The following is an 18,837-nucleotide window of genomic DNA, read 5'->3' as shown; positions in this document are numbered from 1 at the left end:
TTAAGTTGTGCTCAATTTAGCTTCATCTAGACACTTGGTTCAAGTCCTCTGTCAGTAGCTGCATTTTAATCCTACTGAATTTAACAGCAACGCCAAATATCTCTAAGGTACCACAATTTATTATTGATCTTTACGTTGGTTCGACAGCAAGCAGCCTTATAATTAATAACAAATGCATCTGGTCCTTGCCTCTGGGTTCTCTGCAGAGGGAGTGAAAAGAATTGGATTGTCCAGCTTGCTTTGGAAGAGGCAATAGGAAGGAGACTGAAAACTGATCATAAATCAGTTGCCTTAGGCAGAACACCTGCCCTGTCAGTCTTAGCTACATCCAAATGGAAAAATGGGTGATCTAGGATTACCCCTGAGCAATGCCAATGGCCAAAGCACTGAAAGGTCACATCTATTATGGTTGGCATTTCTCTCCCCACTGGGCTGTTTTCTGAGTGGATGTCATATTCATCTCATACAGAAGGCATGTCCATCATGTCAGAGCATTGCTGTCAATATTTGATCTAATAAAAGACACCCTATCTTTCTTTTCTTCAAATTTCATTATATCTAGCAGCTGCCAAAAGATGATTCCTTGCTCCCTTACTACTCCAGCACATTTTAGAGACTGGAAGCTTTAAGCAAAGCTTCATGGAGTGCCTCTGATTTTAAAGTGAAAATGGTTCTTTTAAACATTATTAAGCAAATGAAATGGCACAGTCAGTCCCCTATCCAGACATGGCTTTATATAAATAGTCAAGGATCCCTTGGAAGAAGCCAGTGGCCCTTGTAAATAATATCATGTTTGCCAGTAATCAGAAGTGGGAGGAGGAATGGAAAAACAGTCTTAAAACACAAAAATAAAATAAGATAGAAAAGAGAAGCAACAGCTGGGGCCAGCTGCAAGCAACCACACAGTAAAACTCTGTCCAGATTTGCAGGGGAATTTATAAGAATGCCCAGAGCTTTCCACAGGAGCAACAAAAGACCACAGTATAAGAACAGCAAATGTGAATCCTGGCTAGCCAGTGCCCCTAGGAATTACCAGCAGGAGGCACTGAGAACATTGCCAGGAATTCATCTTCCCCAGATCAGATCACTGTAGAAAACCAGCTTTATTTGTTCTAAGTAGTCTACACTCATGACTTCATTCTAACCAGAGTATGGTTCTTAACTATTAAGATCCTTAGGACTCTCTTGGACCTTGTGGGTCTCCATTTTAAAAGTGTTATTGATATGAACCTGGGAGGTGTTTTTCCTGGAGTTCTTTCTCACCAGACTGGTTCCGGCTGCCTCCTGGGTGATGATGGAAAACTATGACACTTGCCAACATGTCATTCCCTCATTTTGTAATCCTCAGGCAGTTGCACAAAGGTTATATGGAAGCTTACCAACTAGTGAAGGCAGAGTCCAGGACGCTCTTAAAGGAATTAGGTCTACCATTGCAGTTTCCAAGTATTGCCTATTGAGGGACTCCACCACAGTGCCAGATAAACTCAGTGCGAGGGGATACAAAAAGAATCCTTTCATTTGACACCTTTTCACTTATAACCCTGGAGTTTTGAAACGTAAGGCCTTTAAATCCCAGTTGAGAACTGCTGCCTAAGCAGCTTCTCCAAAATTTTCTGATTCCAGAAACTAAAGGAGCTCTAAGAAACCAGACGACAAAATCCTATGCCCTCTTTCTATGGGAATTGTTGCTAAAGAAGAGTCATACTATAATAACCAGAGATCTTTAAAAGTCCTTAAAACCCATCATCTACTTATAGCTAAATCTATCTTAGAGATCAGCTTACTATTTTTTTATATATTCAGGTTAACTCTTTTTGGTCTAGAACAATCTGAGAAAAAAAAATCAGAAAGAAAAGCAGAGGAAATTCTGGCCTCTATCAGCTAAACTAATATGTTAGCCATACTTTCATTTCTGTGCCCATAATACCTGACAAGAAGAACTTAGAGGAGGAAAAATTTATTTTAGCTCACAATATTAGAGGTTCAGTCCACGGTGGGCCAACTCCATTGCCCCGGCCCAAGGTGAGGCAGAACATCATGGCGGAAGAGTGTGGTGAAGGAGCTGCTCCATTCATGGCAGCCAGGAAGCAGAGAGAGGGACGGGGCCACACGGGAGAATCCTTTCAGGGCATACCCACAGTGACCTACCTCCTCAGGCACACCCTACCTGCCTACGATAACCACCCAGTCAATCTATTCAAACTAGGCTGAACTGATTGTTATGTGTCTCATAATCTAATCATTTCACCTCTGAATAGTCCTGCATTAACACAAGAGCTTTAGAGGACAACTTTATTTAAACCACAACAATTAATTTCCCAAGTAATCCTTTGCAGAAGGGAGACAGGATCAAAAAGGAATCAAAATATAAAAAATAAAATATTGAGAGAGACTTTTAAAAAAAGGAATTTCATTTAAATCTTGCTAGTTTGCCTTTAGCTAAAAGGATAAGGATCTTTTCTAAAATCTTGTTTTAGGGACTCTAACACAAATTTACTGTTTTTTGTTTGTTTTCTTGCTTGCTTGCTTACTTTCTATCCGACAAGTAGAAGGAAGGAGGAGCTATTCTTTTCTGTTTTGTGCTCTGATTCTTTACCCCAGGACTAGAAAAAAATGAAGGTTTTATAGAAATGCAGAAATATGCCTTCCCCAGCTACACTGGGATAAGGGAGTATAAACCTTGGTAGCTTGGTTTCTCTAAAACAAATAGGAAGGATAAGCAGTGGGGATACATGAGAGAGCACCATGATTCAGGGCAGGCTGGCTCTGGAAATGGAAAAGTCCACAGCATGCATTCCTTTGGGAGAGAGGATGATCCATATCCCACCACCACCTCTCACAGATAGAACCAAGCCCTGTCTACATGGACATACAGGATCTATTTTAGGGAAACTATAATGACTGCTTTGAAGTGATAGCTTCTCATATGAATGCATTCTTTATGATAGTAAAGTAAAAAGTGATGGGAAAAAAAGCTATTGTTAGTTTGATTTTGTCAATAATTTGTCATAGTGGGAAGAATTCTTGACAGGGTTTGAAGATTTATCCTTCTAATTCTAATGCTTGTATCTGACTTTTGACAAATGGCTTAGCTTCCTCATCTGGGAAATTCATTTTTTTTTCATTTTGAAATAGAAAAACTGACATTTATATTAACCAACTCGAGGGTTTCTTAAAAGTTAATAGGATCATGTGAGTTAAAACTATAGTTGGATAAAGCCCCATTCTATGGGACTATTCTAAAAGAAAGTACTTCTTTCTTGAAAAGCAGCTGTAATCATTCTGTTTACCCCTTAGCTATTTCTCAGAAAAATCCCTAGGGAGGATTATGCCCTGTGGCTTCAGGGTTGATTAGCTAATAGGCTTCATCCATCAGTTGAAGTCTTGGAAGCTCTGGCAGAGCCCTGGGTCCTTCTCTCTCTGGCTGCAGTTAACTCTCCCATCCTACTCAAGCATAGCCCACACAGCTTTCTGTATGATAAGTACATCCAGGAAAAATAAAGTCTCTTACAGTGTATCTGCTGCTTGCCTGTATCTCTAATACTCATTTAAAAAAAAAAACTTCAAGGTGAGTTATTAACCCCGGTTCACACAGACACACAAAAGAAATAGCACTATTGAAAAAAAAATTTCACTAGACAGATAAAGAATTCTATGGTTAATGTAATAGCTGTGAAGCAAAAGAAGTCTGGCACTGAAGGAACACTGTAAATGTCACCTCAGTCCATTATGAATTTTTGTTCACTATTTTAAGATCAGTGAAGAGAAGCTCCATAATATACTTCTCTCTCTGCCCTTGGATAAGGTGTCATTCTGCAAACTGCTAGTTCAAATAGCACACTTGCCTCCTTTTTTATTTTTAAATAAATCTACTAGAAGGAGGATCAGATAAGAACAAATTAAAATGACAACCTCCTGCATGCAAAAATGGATATATCCCCTGCCAAAAAGCATTGCCTCTACTTAATAATGGATCTGACCTGAGCTTTTGATACAGACACTACTGCAGAGCAAGCTACTGGCCCATATTTAACATACTGACTGGATAGTTGAAAGGGTATGGCAAAAATGAATGAAAAAAAATCATTTCTTCTCTAGATATTACCAAATGCATTATAAACTTAAGAAATCTGATGAGAAAAGAGACTAATTTAATACAAGAATGAGTATTTTGTGAAGTGGCTGCTGAAATGAATACTAATTCACTGTTTTCCTAAAGGACAAAGCATGTCCAGCATGTCATTTAGAATCTTTAAAAAGGGGTTGTAGAAGTGCCCAAATGTGTTTTTCAAATATCACCAGGGAAATGCCTGGTAAAAAAAAAAAAAAAAAAAAAAAAAAAAAAAAAAAAACCAGATCCCAGGCCTCACATGCAGAAAGGTCCCATTCCTCAGTGTTGCAAGGGGTCCAAGAGGCTAGTGTCACTTGCAGGTAAAGATACCTGCAACCTCAGATAAGTTATGTGCCTGTTTGCTAATAACGCTGTCCAGCTGAGGAATTTGGCCAGAGACTTGCCCTCATTTAAATATATATCTCTCAGTAATAGATTTTGGGGGGTAGAATCAAATATCCCCCAAGGTATCTGTATACTTACAAAAAGAGATTGATATTTGTTAACCACCCAAATTGGCTAAGGTCATTTCACCAAAGTAAGAAATTGAATTAGATACACACACATAAATTTTAGTATCACCTTCAGGTGAATCTGAGGCAGGTGATCTGCAAACTATACATTAAGAAACACTAGATTGAGAAAGGACCTATTTAATTGTGAATGTATTTTAGAAATCTAGTCTTTGATAAAAGCTCCTTTGATAAAAGAAGCTAATGAAGTTATTAGGTGAGTTGGAACATTTGTTAATATAATTTTCGATAGACACCCCAAAAAGGTACACGAAAGAAGTTAGGACAAAAATGATTGACAGGACTGACCTTGACCTCCTTTAAAATTTACACTTCAGAATTTTTCTAAACACACAGAGTTTAGTTCAATATGCCATAAGCAAATATCTGTTATGCAATTGTTTGAATTTCAGACCACATTCAATCCCTTGCATTGTTTTGTTTTTATATAATCATCTATTTTCCTGAGAATTAAAATCAACTTTTTTTTTGAGGCTAACTTGACCACTTAAATTTGTGCAGTGTTTTATGGTTTACAAAGCATTGTGCATTTATATTGCTTTCTTTTTAAATGAAAAATGCTACTTAATGTTGTCATTGTTATAGGAGGGCATACTAACTCCCCATCTAATTATAAACACAAGATAAAAATGATATTTCTCAGTTTTAAAGATAAATATGAGGATTGTATGGCTAATGTGCCAACCTACATTAGCCACTCATGCAGTAGAAGAGATTCCTAACTATTATCTTAAAAATTCACAAACCCATATTCTCAGTGTATCTTTCCAACCAGTAATTTCAATAAGCTTGTAAGTGAATTAGACAATTTAAAATTCAAAAATTTCAGAAGCATGAATATTTAAGATACTGTGAATATGTCTGTCTATGCTATGGGTTAAAGTGGTTATCTAGCAGAGTTGACTTAGTTGTTAATAAAAAATATTCATCAACAGATTTGAAAATTGTTTTCAAAAATAAAATATTCTCCGACAAGAAATACAAGTTTGAAAATTTCCTTCAATCATGGTAATAAAATCCTTAAGAATTATGAACTTTTAAAATGTATATGTCAAAAATTCAAACCATATTTGAAGAGTTAAAGTTTGACATTCATAAAGTGTTAAAAAATTTGACACTTACAAGGACCAAGGTTGTCACTCTCCCAGCAATGACTGACAGACACAGTTGGTCACCTCATTTCTCCCATTAATAGAACAGCGAGGGTAACTTTCTTTTTCCTTAGTCCAAATATGATCATGAGTTTACTTCTAGCAAAGCTCACTCACATGCTCACACATCAGTGTGCCACACACTGCTGAGTTTAGATCAATGTGTTGGGTAGGCTTAGTCCCTGAGGAGCATTCTGTCCTTCCAGTCTTCATAAAAATAAAATAGTTGAAGTTAAAAATGATATATAACTCTCCTCTCCACATTTATTGAGCACCACTATTTTCCAGCCAGGTTATAGATAAAGAGCATACAGTGGTGAAAAAATAGACAAGGTCCTACCATCATAGAGGTATCATTTTAGAGAAGTTATAGATATTAAACAGCCTTGTTGCTCTTAAGTTTTAATTGCATATGGATTTATTCAGAATAGTCTATCCATAAAAACAAAAAACATAAAAACAAAAAATGTTTTTGGATTTGATCACCTTAGGAAATATGCAGTTTAGAAGACCAGAGGCTATGTACATTGAACACGTTCTTGATATATCAGTTCAAAGATTATAACCCTAGAAAAGCATACTGGAAGATGTCTATGAATGAAATTGAAATGAATGCAAAATTAAACATCTTGAACTTAGTGTAGATGTCAAGTTGGGAGAGGAAAAGACTCTGAGCAAAAAAAGAGGGGTCAAGGTAAATTGGAGGATGTTAGGGATTAAACCATAGGTGCTCATTAAATTTTACATCCTCTATTTAAATTTTATGCTTGTGGGAGTACTCAAACACACCCTGAGAATATAATAAAATAAAGGGTCATAATAGTTAAGTAATTTTGTACCTAAAACTTTAAATGAATGTTAAGGCATTCATGTGATGAATCATATTGTAATCATGTAATGAAGTGGGGGTTGTCTTTTTCCAAATATGTTGATTAATATAATCATTCAATTTTATAGTTTAAAGAGGTTGGCCAAAGGACACATAATTTCAGTTAGATAGGAAGAATAATTTCAAGACATCTATTGTACAGTGAGGTGACTATGGTTAACGACAATTTATTGTATTACTAAAAAATGCAGAGTGGATGTTAAATGCTACCACCACAAATATAGTTATGTGAGACAATGCAATTGTTAATTAGCTAAATTTAACCATTCCACATGTATGTGTGCTTCAAAACACCACATTGTACACAATAAAAACATCTATAATCAGAATAAATACAGCAATATCCAGTTTTTAATAGTAAATTAAAATTTAAAATTTTTAGAAGGTCCCTTTTAAGCCATGTCCCCTTATGCTTATTAATGCCATAGAAAGGAAGCTTAGCCTCTTCCCACTCAGTAGTTATTCATGAGCCATTGTCCATTCTTCACACAAGGCAGTGTTCTACCATGAGGACAGAGGAGCAAACTAGTCAGTCTTGCCAAAAATGGCTCCTGACCCCCTCTTCCTTCAGGGGTTGCAGGCAGCTTAGGCAATTCCAGCTTGTGAAACGAAGTGTAACTCTCATTATTTTGGAAGCTTATTTTTCTGGTTGTATCCCCAGTGAGCACATATTGGGCCTTGAAAAACAAGGACCTAGCCAGAGACCAACACATACTAATCTGTTATCTTTGCCTCCCTGAAAAGTCCTGTGGACCTTCTCATACCTCAATAGATGTGAGTTATCAATTGATCTTAAGAGAATTGTGGGCAAAGAAGGAGAATTAGGGGCTCATCCACCTCATAACTCACCAGCGTGGCATTTGGCAGAGATATAGTGAGGGAAGCAATTTAACTAGAGGCAGAAGTCTTGACTTCTTGCTAGCTGAAGTGAAGTTCTGAACATCTCTCTACTACAAAATGGTAATTCTTACTCTATAGAGTGTGTTAGTAAAATAAAATAGCTTGAAATGAAGTATACATTTGTATGGAACTACAAATAAAAAGGCTTTTATCCTAGTAGACTTATTTTATGTAAAATAAATATATGTAATATTTAACTTTGGTATTAATAAATCTCCATTTATGAATTCCAATAGTGCTCCAGAATGAAGAGCTTTATGAATAATATATATTACAAATAGTAATTTCATTATCTAATTCTAAATTAATTTCATGATACTAGCTCAGTTCATCCTGTAAACCTGCAAATTAATCTTCTTATTAGATTATAGTATCTAGTATTGCAAGGGTGGAATTGGAAAACTTAAGTACATGAAATATTTTTAATTTGGAAAATACAAAGAATTGCATTTGACAATATTTTTGAATAGCCTAAAAGAAAGAGGACTTGGTATAATAAAATCTATAATTTTGATATCTTTCATAGTAAAATAAAATAATGAGCTAACCCTTGTAGACATTTTTGTTACAACACCTTTTTTATATACCTCCTGATAAGCAAGAGAGATGATGAAATAGTGGCCTCATAAGGGCAGAGAAGTTTCTATAAAAACCCCATGTGAAAGTTGCACAGTTGCAGTTGGTTATTCCAGGTATTATTTTTGTTTTCAGAGAAAGAAAACTAGAAGACCATGGCAAGTTTAGACTGGGGATACGATGCCAAAAATGGTAAGAGTACTTCTTTTTCTGTAAATCAAAATAAGAGCTTATTCCTTTTTCTAATAGATGAGGTATGATGTTTTTAAAATAATATACAGCCACAGTTATTCCTTTTTCTAATAGACGAGGTATGAAGTTTTTAAAATAATATACAACTCAATAGTTTGAGTTGACTGTTTTGAATAATTACAATATCTTTGCAAATACTTTTAGCTGTTCTTTAGAGCACCTCTATCTATAAAAGGTATTTGATATATGCTTGTTGCACTCTATTGCTTATAGTAAGATACTTATAGTCTAATCTTATAGAGTGGGTGTATAAGCCTATATCACTGATGCTGACAAACTTTTACAGTATAATTTAGAAAAGGGACACTGCCAAAGACAGAATTTCCAATTAACAGAATGTCATTTAAGACAGCTGAATAAGCTATAATAAGCAAACAGGTAGAGTCCTCAAACTTAGAATCAAGCATTCGGTAAAGTGTTAATTGTGTACATATATTCATCCTGGTAGGTCCTGAGCAATGGAGCAAGCTGTATCCCATTGCCAATGGAAATAACCAGTCTCCTATTGACATCAAGACCAGCGAAACCAAACGTGACACCTCTCTGAAACCCATCAGTGTCTCCTACAATCCAGCAACTGCCAAGGAAATTATCAATGTGGGACACTCCTTCCATGTGACTTTTGATGACAATGATAACCAATCAGGTGAGCCCTAAAATTATTCTGTTATTTTTTCCTTAGAATCTATTGGGGAAATTGAAACCAAAGTGCTAAGAAACACAAACTGCCATCCCAAGTATTTTGTGCAAATGTGTAACATTGCCTTTATCTGGTGAGGCATTTGGGATTTCTAGAAAATGGCCAAGTGGTAAAGATATTTTGGTGGAGGGTACCAGGGATTGAACTCAGGGATACTCAACCTCTGAGCCCCATCTCCAGCCATATTTTGTGTTATTATTTAGAGACAGGGTCTCACTGAGTTGTTTAGCACCTTGCCTTTGCTGAGGCTGGCTTTGAACTTGAAATCCTCCGGTCTCAGACTCCTGAGCTACTGGGATTATAAGCATGCACCACCACACCCAGCAGTTGTTCTCCTCCTCAATGACACCATCCTATCGCTTCTGGCCATCCCAGGATCTTTAGGCTCACTTCACTCTCAGTATAAACTACTTTTTCCCCAAAAGTCTAATGAACAAATAATTATGAATATAAAACTAAAAAGACAAACATATTCTAATTGAGATGAGGGTGAACACAGTAGGGAAACGAGATAGGAAACAACTGAGTTATCCTCCTACCCTGAAATCTGTCATATTGCCTGCTACATAGACAGCTTTTCATAAATGTTTGTTGAATAAGTTGTAACAATTCCCAAAGATAGTTCTACTGATGATAAAGCTAAATTTGTTTTAGCACTTCCCTCTGAGGTTCCAATCCTAAGGTACATTGGGTGCTATGTCTTTTATTAATATTAGATTAGGTCTGGTACCATGTGTGCTTAAGTACTTATGATTGTAAAGACTCTCCAAAATGACAGGCCATTCAATATAAAAGTTTTTCAAGTAACCTTGCCTCACAGGTGCTTTCTTTTGGTCCCTGGCCAGGGACTCTCGATAAAGCTAGCATGGTTGTGTCATGATTAAATACAAAGTATGTGATAAGCAATTTGATACTCAAAATAAACTGCTCTAGCCTTCAACGCATGCCATCTCTGTTGAAAGAAGGAATGAATAAACTTGCAAATTAGAGATTCAAGAAAAGCCCTTAATCATACAATCCATTCACGTCACAGTATACTTTCTTGGAAGTAAAAAATAGATAAAATTGTGCTCATGTGCTGGGAATTGTCTATAGCTCATGAACTCTGTCTTATCAAGCCACACTCAGAGATACACCATACATATACATGCCATTATCCTAGATGAAGGGATTAGAAATCAGATGAAAACTTTGACAGTGCTGTTTGCTTTCATTTTACTAAAGAAAAATTTGTGTTGGTATATTAAAAAGTGCAAAGATAAGTTGGCATTTATGATCATCCAACTAACAGTAGTTCCCTTTTCTTCCAGTGCTGAAAGGTGGTCCTCTCTCTGACAGCTATAGACTCAATCAGTTCCATTTTCACTGGGGCAGTACCAATGAGTATGGTTCTGAGCACACAGTGGATGGAGTCAAATATGCTGGAGAGGTAATGTAATGAAGTAAGAGATACTTACACTGCAAGTACTCCCCAAAGTAGCTCCACTACTACATAAGTCACCATCATAATGATTTCAAAGGAGTGAGCATTCTGGTCTCTGTGAGGAACTCCCAGTCTCCATTAAAATCAAACAGATGCAGCACTATGTTTGGCAACTGAGGGACATTTATCATGTGAAAAGGGATAGCTGAACTTGGAGCAGCACTCTGAGCCCAGAATTTACCTCTTCTGAAAATGACTAAAATAGCATGATCTAACCTAACACTGATGGCCCAGCTTCCTTTGAAATTCTAACCCTAAGTGGGAACATCACTATTCTCTTTGTACTTAGACTTCAAGTTTGGAACACACCTGTCCTTTGGGTGTGGCCAGGCAGAAACACTTCAGTAATAAGTCTCTACAAGGAGGTCAAGTTCAATCCCAGCAATGGTCACAGGGAGGAGCACACACCTAGTGAGGTTCTAGCTGCAGCAGCCTCTACCCAATCACTACCGTTTCCTGAACTGCCCTCATATGGGAGGCTGTGATCATTTCAAGACATTATTATCTGTGTATCTACAGAAAAAAATATGCACATGTGCATTAGATTCAACCCCGGGGTCTGAAAGATTCAAAGGGAGGTTATGTGCAAATACATAATACATATATGCCCATATATACAGGTTAACTTTACTTTTATTAAATAAGTTTTATAATACATATACTTTTGAAACTTGGTGTTTTTCCCACTTTGCAGATTATCATGATTATTTTTCCAAATCAAAAGGTTTATTAACACCTCATTTAAAATCTGTGTATTATTTCAATTCCATAAATACATCAGAATTTATTTAATTGGCCCCATTGGTGGATAATTATAATGTCTTCTGATTTTTATTCCATTGTGTTCTTATTCTCTTACAAAAAATACTTTAATAATTAATTGCATCATACTTGTATCTCATGGACCAGTGAAAGTGATTATGCAGGACAAATTTTTACAAAAAGAGATGGCGAGGGTAGAGAGTAAATGCATCTTTTATTATGAAAGAGGATTTGGGGACTGTACACAAATATAACTTGCTTTGTGTTTTATTGTAATGTTTGGATGATACCTTTTGATGCGGCATAAATCTATTAAATGCTCATCTGCCATTTCTCACCCATAAAAATTGAAGGTAGACTAAAATCAAATGAACTAGGAATCTAAATTAGTATTATGTTTTTGGAAAGATCCTTGGTAGTATTCAAGAAATCTAAATCAGTGATTCTCTCATCTAAATGGAGAAAAGTAAATAAAATCAAGGCTAATGATGAGAGACAGTCACAAAGTTCAACAAGTCATTCAATAAACCTAAGTGGGTACCTATCACACTCCAGGTTAAGAGGTAGCACAGCCTTGGGGTGAAGAATGCAAGCTCCTCAGCTGATTTCCAGAGTTCAAATCAAAGTTCTGCCACTCACTGGTGGTACATCTTTGGGAGAAATTCCTGTGTGTCCCAATCTTCTTATCTAGAGAGCGAAGATAATATATTAGTATGTTCCTGAAACAATTGTTGAAGAGAGAGAAATGAGTAAACCCATATAAGGCACACTTAGGCCAGCTCCTTTCACACTGGAAGTGCTCAGCAGTGTTACATTTTTGCAGATAAGACACAAGCAAGTACTCCTCAGGCAAGACAGATATGCATAAGTGATTATGATTAAACAAACATAGTAGTAAATGCCAGTGTGAATATTCAGAAAGCACTCTGGGGATATAGAAGTAAGAATAATCAAGGATAGAGACAGAATCTAGACTGGCAGCATCAGAGAAAACTCTAAGTAATAAGATGACACTTCAAGCGTGACTGGGAAGTGGCCTCTTTTGATATATTGTCCTAATTATTCTTTTTTCTTTCAACAAATTGTTATTGATCTGGACATAGTAGCACAGGCCTGCAATCCCAGTGACTATGGAGGCTGAGGCAGGAAGATCGAAAGTCCAAGGCCAGTCTCAGCAACTTTGAAAGGTCCTAAGTAACTTAGTGAGACCTTGTCTCAAAATAAAATACAAAATGATAAAGTGGGCTGGGTATGTAGCTCAGTGATAAAAATTCCCCTGGGTTCAATCCCTAGTACCAAAATTAATTAATTAATTAATTTAAAAATACACACGAGAGAGAGAGAGAGAGAGAGAGAGAGAGAATGCACTTGCCATACACAAGATATTATTTTCAGAAAATACTTGCTATCAGAGCTTTCATTTTGATAAAGAAAAATGTATAAAGGAAGGAAGCAAAGGAAGAAGAGAGATTAGATAAGCAGTATTTCGAGAAATTATTTATGGTCATTTTATATTGGATAATCAAAAAAGAATTCTCTGAGGAGTAGTATCTGAATTCAGGCTTAACTCAAGACAAATGTCTGCTATACAAAGACCATAAGGAAAGAAATCCCAGAGAAAATCAACAGCCAATGCAAAGACTCAAAGTTATGATCAAGTGAAGAGATATCATCTGTGAGATATGATGTAGAAAATAAGAAGTTGATGATAACTGTGGTACTTTTTGATTAATTAGATGGGTAGTATTACCTTTTCCTACGAAGGGAAAATAAGGCACGTTTGGAAAGGGGGAATCAAGAGTTCTGATGTGCCCAAGAGATTCTGTCATTGGCCATGGTTCCCAGGCAAGCCAGGCAGCCCTTCTTACAAAGTTACCGCAAATTACCTCATGTGAAAGGAAATTACTTCAGTTTTTGTCCTAGAGCTAGTCAATCAGATTTCCTGATCTTTTCATGCCAGAGAGAGATTTTTTGTTAAAGGACTAACATTGAATAGTTGATGATATTGTAGGAAAATAAATCTTACTTATGGGTCCTAGGAATTGTCATCAGTACACTCATGCTAAGAGTGGAATGTAGACCTTCCTACTCACCGGATAAAAGTTCCCATGTATTTTGTCTGTCTAAACACATTATCATATATGGTCAAGTTGACTTGCAACTTACCTTTTTGCTTTTACCTTTGTATAAATAACTAACCACATTGTCATTTTTAGTGTCACATTGTTCACTGGAATTCTGCAAAGTATCCTAGCATTGCAGAAGCAGTCTCCAAGGCTGATGGTTTGGCGATTATTGGTATTCTGATGAAGGTGAGTTACAGGTAGTCACCCTGCTCTGCTAATGCTATTTCTCACCAATCAGACTTCAGAACAGGATGACAGAAGGCAAAAGATACTTGAGTTCTTCTTTTTAGAACATTCCTCTTCTACTTATAACTACAGATAAGCAGATTCCTTATACCAAATTCCCTGTTCTCTAAACTTCCTACCTCATAGACAGGGGTTTATTTATTTACTATCTCATCAGGAATGAAATATTAAGAGAATTTTCCCTAGAAAGTTCAACAGATTATTAAAGTAGTGAATGTTGCTCAAATCCTCTATTCTGGAGTCCCTGAAAAGTTTTATAACTTTGAAATTAATTATATAATTCAAGTTAACCTTGATTGAGCACTCAGAGTAAGCCAAAGACATGCCAATCATAACTAATAGAACAGGACAAAAATAAAAGATTTTGTATCACAGTTTTGCTAAATATCCACTTTGTCTTGTATAGCTTTGATTATCTTGCTCATAATTTAATTTAAAACAAGATCTGTTTGCTACTTTATCTGCCAGTATACCTGATGAACAATTTATAGAGTACAAGGGCCTACAAAGACAAACACTAACAGAATCTCTGCCCCTAAAGCATACAGAAAAGTACTATACCTCTCTTCATTTACTGAAGTACATTAAATAAAGAAAGGAAGGAGAGAAGGAAGGGAGGGAAGAAGGGAGGGAGGGAGGGAGGGAGGGAGGAGAAGGATTGATTTAGTTCAACAGTATTCTCATGATTATAATCTTTATCACTTTTTTTTTTAAATCTCCAGGTTGGTCAGGCCAACCCAAAGCTCCAGAAAATACTTGAGGCTCTAAATGCAGTTAAAACCAAGGTAAATAAACTAAGTTAAATTCTGAGAACAAGAATCCAGGGAAGTAAAAAAAATCATTTAATTGCTTATTGAAGTGGGAGTAGGAAGACTGGTGTAAAAGCTAATTTGAAAATCAAAGTCCTACTTACAAATTGTCTGTGTCTAAGAAAAACCCCAGTGCAAGGATTTGTTTTGTTTCATTTTCATATTATTTGTCAGTTTCAGCAGGATGAAGCCTATGGAAAAGCAGGTTACTGAGTCAACCAAATTTGCTTGAAAAACTAAACACAAATGAAATGTAAATGTTTTTCTACTTCATGAAACATATCTATATTTTTTCAGAAGTACAAAAACTTAGACATGAAGAGTATTCTTTTGAGATACCATTAATGGGCAATGTTTGATAATCATGATTCCCAACTAAAGTTTAAAAAAATGGATTTTTTGAAATATTCATCCTTAGCTTTACCACTTTAACAGCAAATAAACCACAGTGTCAGGGATTTCTTTTTTTCCCATAGTGTGGATAACTGTGATATTTTTATATAAAATAAGTATGTTTTGTGCTAATTCCAAAAAAGATTAAAGCTAAATAAATATATTATAAAGAGAAAAAAAGAATATTAAAAAATACCCAAGATATATTTTAAAATATGAACAGAAAATATAAGGGCATAATGAATAAATATCAAAGTACAAAATAATAAAATAATAAAGAAAAATGATGACTAAGTAGAAAATAAATTTTCATCAACAAAAAAAAAAAAAAGTTGATTCTTTAGAATAACCAACAAAAAATAGTACATTTTGGCAACTTTGGTAGTGGAAAAGTGGAACATTACAAAATATTATTAGAAATAAAAAAGAGGATATAACTGAATATATAAAAGAAAAAAAATATGACATCATGCCAGTAAATTTGAAAATTCATATAAAATGGGTGATCTGTGAAAAAATGAAGAGAACTGACTCAAAGGGTGCTAGAAAACCTACATAGACCAAAAGCCTAAAAGTAAATCAAAAAGATTGTCAAAAAATATTCATTAAAAGAAAACTCTGAACCTATATCATTTTAGGGAAAAAAAAAACATTCCTTAACCTTTAAGAAACAATTGTGTATCAGTTGCCTAGGTGAGGAAACAGACAAAATACACTCATCAATTTAATTACACTTAATACCAAAACCAGATAAAAATAATGCAAAAAGAAAACTGTAAGATAATCTTTCTTAGGAATATAGGTAAAAGAAATCTTAAAATTAGTTATAGCAAATCAACTTCAACATTGTATCAAGAGAGTAATGTTTCTGAACTAGTAGAGTTTATCCCAGAAATGTGATTAATATTAGAAAATCTCTAAATATAATTCATTAAATTATATTTAGATGGAAATTATATCACCAACTTGTTACATGCTTGAAAAGCATTAGATTAAAAAAAAAAAAGAAGAAAAAGAATGGGTATTGAATTTTTGGGGGGGTACCAGGGATTAAACCCAGAGGCACTCAATCACTGAGCCACATCCCCAGTACTTTTTTATAAATATTTTTATAGAGGCAGGATTTTGCCAAATTGCTTAGGGCCTCACTAAATTGCTGAGGCTGACTTTGAACTCATGAAACTCCTGCCTCTGCCTCCCAAACCGCTGGAATTACAGGCATTTGCCACCATACCCACCTCCATACCCATTCTTGAGGATAAAACAAAATAAATGAAAACTTTTAGAATTTGATGAAGAATATTGCTCACTATTATATATAATTATGATGTACTAATAAAAACTTAAAAAGGATTATTACCTAGAAACAAATCAAACATCAAACTTAATTTTAAAACAATTGAAGCATTTCTACTTCAATGAAGAAAGATTTTAATTTTAATTATGATGTTTAATTGTGATGGTCACAGGGTGCCAACTGTGACCATCACAATTAAACATCATAATTAAAAGTCTGAATCAATATAATAGTAAAGAAATAAGGGCAAATATTGGGATGAATATTGGGAAAGCAAAGATAAAACTATTATTATGGACAAATGATATAATAATTGACATTTACCCTGAAAATTCAAAAGAATCAGCTAAAAAACAGAACAGATATAAAAGTCTGGCAAAAATGCCTATACATAAAAGGTTAGCATATAAATATCAATTCATTTCACAACAAATAAAAAATAATCAAAAAGAAACTGGGAGAAGACTAATATATTACCAATTTGCATGTCAATAAATATCTCTGTCTCTAGAACAAAATCTAGCATCATTTCTAGAGACACAGAAATGCTTTATATTGGAAATTAAATATTTTTTGATGATCATAGATTGTAAAAATTTTTTGAACTTTTGTTTATCTTCAATTAAATGAAGATGAAAATTTCTTAGTTAAAACATCTATATAGTTCATCTTCTGCCTTTTCCATTGTTTTTAGTTTGTATATCCACAAACATACCAGTCAGGAAATAAAATACAGAAAGTCAATTCGACTCTTAGCTAAAATCTCTAGATAATATATAACAAGGTAAATAGTACATATGTGTAACATTGATATAACTATGTTATATCACAAAATAATGATACAGGTTTTCCTTTTTTTCCCAGGGCAAACGAGCCCCGTTTACAAATTTTGACCCCTCCACTCTCCTTCCCTCTTCCCTGGATTACTGGACTTATGCTGGATCTCTGACTCATCCTCCTCTCCATGAGAGTGTAACCTGGCTCATCTGTAGAGAGACCATCAGCATCAGCCCAGAACAGGTAGCGTATCCAAGTGAATGAGTGGGAACGGGGAGTGCAAAGCAGAACGATCTTCAATTGACAGTGCCAGCTGGAGCTATTATAATTTCAATCAGGTTTCTGAGGAGTTTATTTTCTTTTCCAACTGAAAAAGATTCATTTCTGGAATAGCTCTTCTGAATTATCCAAAAAAAGCATGTTTATTATACTGTTTTTACTTTGTGCATAAAATAGAAAATGTGGAATTCAGAACTCCCACTACTCTCAAGTTTTTAAATATTAAAAATGTTTCTTTAATAATTTTTTACAATGATGATGATAAGAATCATCATTGATTGAACAATATTTTTTATTAGGTGTCTTGCATGTGTTCTGTCAGACAATTCTCATAATACACATGCAGAACAAGCCTTGTATCTATTGCTCTCTGACATTTATCAAGCACATAGTAGGTACTCTAGTATTGAGCACATTTAAGTACTATCCATGTATGGGCCCATTTAATCTTTACATCAACCCAGTGAAGTAGGTACTATATGAAAAGTGAGGCACCAAGTATATGTCACTTGCCCAAAGTACCCCAGTTGATGAGTGAGAAAGTTAGTGTTCTGTAACCCAATCATTGATAATTTAAGCAAAATACCTAGTTTAAAGGACCATAATGGATCTTGGTCGTCCTCGATTGCCAATGGTGAAATATTGCAGTTTTCTAAATATTCCGTTTTCTAAATAACAGTGTGTTCATTATACTGGAAGGAAAGTGCTTTGTGTGACTTACTTGCTTTTGATTCTTTTATATTTCATCCTTCCAGCTGGCACAGTTCCGCAGTCTTCTTTCAAATGCTGAAGGAGAAAACCCTGTCCCTATACAGCACAACAACCGACCACCCCAGCCTCTGAAGGGCAGGACTGTGAGAGCTTCGTTCTGATTGGCTTAAGAAGGAGGTTATCCTCTCTCAAGAGAAGGTCCTGCAGCTGACATAATCCAGTAAAATAATGATTTTCAGGAAACAAGTTTATTTCAATATTAACAAGATAGCATGCCTGCAACATTTAATCTGTAGAACTAAAACAACATTAATTTTAGGTTCTAAAGCCTCAGATAAAAATCTGTAAGCCTGCAAATATGTAATCTGTATGCAGAAATTTATGCTTCAATTCAACTTTATTTTGTGGAATTATTTTACAATTGAATTGAGTGATTTGTATCTTTCTCTTTGTTTCATTTTAGCTAAAACAATAAAATAGTTTGATCTCTTCCTTCTTGTCTATTATACATTCTATAAAAACCATTAACTTTGTTCTCCATTTACATTAAAAAATCTTAAATATCTTATTTGCAAAAGTATTTTGCCTTCAATGTAATAACCTAAGAAGCTTGAGGTGAGATATTGAGAAATTCATTTGCTTACTCTCAAAGGCAAATACAGAACAAAAGATGACATATGCATGTAGTATTACTATGCTGGCCCAATATTGCTACCATCTTTTCCCCTGTGATAATAATGATATCTTTTATATACCAAGATGATGCTTCTAGAGACCACTTCCACATTTTCTCCCTATAATAGAAAGATCAGTGTGTTTGTTTGTTTACCATAATTATAACT

General features: G+C 35.0%; 1 protein-coding gene across 2 annotated transcripts in view; it reads left to right on the top strand.

Annotated features, from left to right (window-relative positions):
- CA1 (carbonic anhydrase 1) overlaps nt 1-18,509 on the top strand; it is a 29,873-nt gene extending 11,364 nt beyond the window's left edge. Inside the window, exons 1-8 of one of the 2 annotated variants that reach the window (XM_081266404.1) lie at nt 7,411-7,458; nt 8,296-8,352; nt 8,861-9,058; nt 10,423-10,541; nt 13,574-13,669; nt 14,452-14,514; nt 17,093-17,248; nt 18,040-18,509. In XM_081266404.1, coding sequence (XP_081122530.1) covers nt 8,316-8,352; nt 8,861-9,058; nt 10,423-10,541; nt 13,574-13,669; nt 14,452-14,514; nt 17,093-17,248; nt 18,040-18,156 — 786 coding nt within the window. In that variant the 5' untranslated portion in view covers nt 7,411-7,458; nt 8,296-8,315 and the 3' untranslated portion in view covers nt 18,157-18,509. Of the gene's footprint in view, nt 1-7,410; nt 7,459-8,295; nt 8,353-8,860; nt 9,059-10,422; nt 10,542-13,573; nt 13,670-14,451; nt 14,515-17,092; nt 17,249-18,039 lie in introns of those variants that run through there. The other variant, XM_081266405.1, reaches the window with a different exon arrangement.
- The last annotated feature ends 328 nt before the right edge of the window (nt 18,510-18,837 follow it).

The sequence above is a fragment of the Spermophilus citellus genome (assembly GCF_964194105.1).
Source record: "Spermophilus citellus genome assembly, chromosome: 14".
NCBI lineage: Eukaryota > Metazoa > Chordata > Mammalia > Rodentia > Sciuridae > Spermophilus > Spermophilus citellus.
Note: the sequence above shows the minus strand (reverse complement) of the source record. Positions and strands in the feature narration are given on the sequence as shown.